General features: G+C 36.7%; 1 protein-coding gene across 1 annotated transcript; it reads right to left on the bottom strand.

The window, feature by feature from the left end:
- Positions 1–203: 203 nt before the first annotated feature.
- LOC136205853 (exocyst complex component SEC15A) lies at positions 204–3530 on the bottom strand. The gene is made up of 2 exons (XM_065996680.1): positions 3314–3530; positions 204–2799 (listed from the first exon to the last, which is right to left on the bottom strand). The coding sequence occupies exon 2, from the start codon at positions 2782–2784 to the stop codon at positions 418–420; it is 2367 nt and encodes a 788-aa protein (XP_065852752.1). The 5' UTR covers positions 2785–2799; positions 3314–3530; the 3' UTR covers positions 204–417.
- Positions 3531–5369: the final 1839 nt, after the last annotated feature.

Below are 5369 nucleotides of genomic sequence, written 5' to 3'. Positions count from 1 at the left end.
AAAGCATTGAAAACTGCAGAGCAGATACATCAATCCTCGTTCTTCATAGGTAACCAGATTAAGCTCAGAAGCTCTTCAAATGAACGATAAATATGGAAATAAAATATAAGGCTAAAATGGGGTGCATCTTAGAAGCTCAACACTGGGCAATCTGGAACTTCTTACATTAAACTGCACTAAATTAATGAGAAACTGCAAGTATATGGTGGATAAGAAAGATAATTACGGTGGAGAAAAATCTTCAATAGCAAGGACAAAAGAAAATATCAAATTTTATTATGAGATTATAATTGACACTAAATTGGAAAAATCAATTTCATTCTAGCCTGGGGATAAATCAATGCAACTAAAAAGGGGGAAAGGAAGTAAATAACACAAAGAAACTAATCCTAATGCAGATTAAAATTGCTTTAACCCTCAGTTGAAGTCCTTCAATCTTTTCTTCAGCATATCCATTGATCTCTTCCGTGCAGTTTGTTTTGTGTTTTTGGTTGCAAAGCCACCAAAAATTCCATCAGCAGCATCCTTGTATTTCTCACAGATGATTGATACCTTCTTATAATCCAAGGTATTGTAGTTTTTCTGCCTTATAACAGGATTCATAAAGTTCTCCGGGTTACTGCTCAACAAAAGGTTTAGTAATTGTCTTGCTTCTATCAAGCAATCTGTGAAACTACCGTCTTTGTATAACTCACTCAGACCAGTTCTATCAAACCTGTCATCTGCAAAATCTTCTATCATTCTTAGGTCATGGTCGAGACCCACAACTGCATTGGCATTGAATCTCTTAAGACTATCATCGAGAAATGCAGAAACGATGGAATTGCAAATATGATCAAGAGCACCAGTTCCAACCATGTATTGAGCATCCATAGGTAATATCTGCTGTGCTGTAGACAGAAGAGTGTCAAGGTATATTAACACCTCATTTATATAATCATTTCCATTTTCCATTGTCTCCTCAGTTATCCAATTGAGATGTGCAAGCGGCATAAAATCATCCAATTTGGCAGTCACCAAGTTCAATAGAATAATATATGCTGCATCCCTAGAAGTTTTGAGCACCACCTTCGCAGTCAAAACAGCATGAGGTCTCTCAACTGATCGAACTGGGATGCCACATAGTTGGGCTGCAAGTCGAAGAAAAAAATCACAAGCCTTTTCAAGAACCGATATGTTTGCAGCAATCTGCATCGCTTGTGAGACACCCACTGATCCACTTTGAATTGTACTGAGCAAAATTTCATTTAACACATCAATCAAGAGCTTATCCAAATACTTCTTCACAATTTCATAAAAGTTGGCATGAATTCCGTAAGACAAATAATCCACAGACCCTTTGATAAATGATCTAACCACACGGCAAGTATCTGGTACCATGGAGGAGAATGGTGCAATATATGGAAATGCTGGCACTATATCTGAAGCTTGGAGATGGAAGGTGAGGACATTATTCTCATAATCAGAATCTTTTTTCATTATCATCTGCTCATAAGTGTCATTGCCAAGAGACTTAACTATTTGCTCCTGAGACTCCCTCAAAAGAAGATCATGATACTTGTCCCGGTTATTGTCAAGTACCTGGAGAATTTGGGTCACTTCGTATCCATATTTCCTAATTGTTGTTGCAAGAAGTGTCACATAATCCTTCACCAAGAGCAGATGGGTAGCAGAATCCATACGAGAAAACTGTGCCTCCAAAACTGATGTCATTTTAGCTACAGCTGTTTCCCACATTGTCTCAATCTGATCTGTTAACAAAATACCACCACCAGTCCTCAAGACTCGATCCTCCACGATAAAGTACCCTGCAATTTGAGCCAGATATGTTTGATAAGATTCAATAAATGGTTGAGAGAAAGAAATTTGCAGATCTGAAGATAGCTGTAAAAAACGATTTCGATAGTAATATTCACGAAACTGCTCCCGAATTCCAAGGCATGTATGGATGTGATATGCCCGATAAAGAGGAGTTAGATCAAACTTCCGAACAGAATCTTCATCAAGTTCCTCAACATCTAAAGTATATACGAAATCTCCTAACCCTGAAACATTCTGTTCCTCAGCTCTCCTCTGATTTTCAAGCATCTCTTCATCTCTCTGACGAGCTGATGCGGAAAGGCCTATTGCTGTTTGCCCAATATCCTTTGCCGAGCTTCTGACATGAACTAGCCATTCGTTAAATTGACTAGTCACTCTCTTCTCAATATGTAATTTAATATCTGGAACTGTCTTCTCTATTGTCAATTTAAGTGTCCTCACAGGGATGTTCTGCATGTAATTCTTCTCAATTTGATCCAAAGTTTTGAGTGCTGGATAATATTGGCCTTCAGATAGGTGAGTGTTAAACTTAGCACAAAGTTCCAAAACTTGAAGACAAGTCCTGGACATTTTAATAGCTTGAGTCACATTCTTCTTGATTGAATACGATTCAAGAAGTTCCTCAAGTTTTATTAAAAGAGCACGACCTGCCTCCTGCAACCTAAAATTGTCATTTCCTAGCTCACTTTTTAGCTCTTCTGCATCAACCAAGACACCACGAAGCTCATCGACTGCAAGAATAAATTCCTCATAATGGCTCTTGCAGAGGTCCTCAATTTCAGCTTCCTTCTTCTTCACAACAGACTTGAGCTGCTGAAGAAGACCTTCAGGCCGTCCCATTTCAAATGCATGCCTAACAATGGGACCCAAATCATCTCCATTGCCAATTAAAGTCGCTAGCACTAAATCCTCTCCACTATCCCCATTCTCTATCACAGTTCTTCTCTTGGGTTTAGCATTCATCGCGTTCACAAAAGCCTGGAATCACACAATGAATAAATCACATAAACACAGTTATTAACCTAACCAAATAAAGAGAGAACCATAAATGAAATTTCTTTAAACCTCCAATAAGATATTCAGATTATTTATCTGTCTATCTCTTATCAAGGTATCACTCTGTACATAGGCATTTCAAGCAAATATCTAAAAGGCTCTCCATCAAAGACCAAACAACATCCTAGATAAGCAACAAGAAGGTAATGAATCATAATGAAATCTCACAGAATCCATTGAAACTAAAGAAATTTCCTCCACCCAAAGGAAACTATAAAATAAATCAGCAAAATAGGGGTTTTGATCAAATAAACCCATCAATCGTTCAATTCATCCATAATCTTAATGAAAATGAGAAATGAATTCCCGTCTTCCAATTCGAATTGAAAATCGAAAATCAACAACTACCAGCAGATAAATAAACGAAGGAATCAGAAACCACATGCGATTTCCAGAAAAAGAGAAACTAAAATCGGAAAAAAACAGTAGAGCAAACCTGATTGTGAAGGAACTGAAAGGGAGAAATGGAAATGCGCTTCCTTCTTCAAAAACTACTCGCCTTGTTTCTCTCTCGCTTTCTACGCAAAGCAAACAAGAAATCAGATATATTTCTTTCTCCGTTGTTGGGGAATTTTGTTTATTATTAAAAAATAAAAACTGGATTTTGCCTGCTTTGTAATAATCACTCTGATTATTGCATTTTGTGTTGTTTATTTCCACTTTGTACCATAGTGTAGTTTCCAATTATAGGATGCATTATTATCATGGTTTTAATAACCGAACCAGACCGACTGATTTAACTTGGTTCGACCAAAACCGGTCATGATTTTAGGTCAGAGAGGGTTCGGTTTTTTTATTTTTGAAAACTGTCAGATCCGCTCAAACTATCCAGGTGAACTGTGAATCGATTGAACCAGTACCGATTGAGGTTTTAAAAAATAAAAGGTGTATTTGGTTCAACTGTTAGTTGATAGTTGTTGTTAACCGTTGTAGTTAGTAGCTTGATGTTGCACTTAGCATTTTGTCATTCGCTAATTAGTAGTGTTTGGTAAAATTGTAATTAGCTTTTGCTAGTAGTATACAAAAATATCTAATACGAATATAATTTAAATTAATTATTAAATAAATTACATAAAAAAACAAATTCCAAATATAACCTATGTGATTTCTCCGATTTACAGATTGGTGTCTATAGTTTTTTTTTTTTTTTGTGTGCAAATAGAGGATTGAAGTTCTCATCGTTAGCAAGTGATACAGATTGGTTTCGGGACGAGTTAGTTTTAATCGTAAACTAACAAAAATGTTCTTCTCTAACTAAACTAGAAGTTGAACAAGCAACGGTCTTCAAGAAAAAAGGCACAGACCCTTACTTCAGCTCTAACTACTCGGAGCAAAGTGAGTTTGTCTTTGTATCCAGAATTGATTGGCTTTGTCTCTGTGTAGGGAGCAATTCCTAGGAACACTCCGATGATCAATTCATTTCGCGGTTAATTGAACAGAGAAAGAGAAGTAAAGATATTCAATATTGACAGAGAGAGAGAGAGAGACCTCCTCATAGTGTAAGTGGCAATGCTTATATAGGTGTGATGTGTGTGGGTGGGCCTTGAGCCGAGGCTGGCTCACTTTCTGTATTGGGCTTGATGGGCTTGGTACATATTCCTTACCACTTTCAAAATATAATTTTTAGTACATTAAAAAACTCAAATCCTATACATTTATTATCACGAGACACGTGTAAATAATTTTTTGTTTCTTCTATACACTATCACCTACATATATATATATATATATATATATATATATATATATATATAATATTGGTTATGTCGGTGATAAATATTCTGGAATGGTCATAAAAAATCTGCAGTATCATAATATGGTTATTCGGTCATCTCAGTTCGGCTTCGATTATTCGGTCTTATCGATAAGTATAAGCTAAACTAAAACTAACTTTAAGCTTGAAAATGAGATTATAGTTTGTTTTTAGGCTTGGTTATCAAAACTTAAAGAATTCGGGGTGATAAAACGCCAACGGACTCAGCTGGCGAGTGTGAGGCTATATATACAGTCTAAAAGGGGAAGAAGTCACTTTTCTAATGAAGCAGCCAAGTCACACTATGGAATAGCCTCGCTCTTCTCCTACGTTTTGTAAGTGAAGGAAAGGTCGCCATCAGGCGAGTTGAACTTGATGGCTGCGAAAGCCTTAATTCAATAAAAATGTTATGGTTTTAGCTGATTACGAGCACAACAAAGTAGTAATGCCGAAAGCTAAAGAAAGGAGAGAGACGAGTAGTACTAATTAGGATATTTGCCAAGAGTCCAGAGATTATGGAATTTACATAGCATAAAGATGGACATTCTACTTCAAGTTGTCGGACCCTCCAATAAGTCGTCTATTTTTTCGTGAGCCCTATAATCAATTTGCCTAAAGTCACTTGATGGAACAGGCTCGGCTTGATCAAAGCACTTTTTTATGACACTCGCAACTACTCCTCTGTAGATATAGAGAAAAGCACTACTGAGACTAAAACCAGCTGACTTAACAGATGGAT

Source organism: Euphorbia lathyris, chromosome 9 (assembly GCF_963576675.1).
Source record: "Euphorbia lathyris chromosome 9, ddEupLath1.1, whole genome shotgun sequence".
Taxonomy (NCBI): Eukaryota; Viridiplantae; Streptophyta; class Magnoliopsida; order Malpighiales; family Euphorbiaceae; genus Euphorbia; species Euphorbia lathyris.
The sequence above is the reverse complement of the archived record's forward strand: the minus strand, read 5'-3'. Positions and strand labels throughout refer to the sequence as shown.

Coding starts and splice junctions, on each gene's coding strand:
- LOC136205853 (XM_065996680.1), bottom strand. CDS start 2,784: ATGAATGCTAAACCCAAGAGAAGAACTGTGATAGAGAATGGGGATAGT.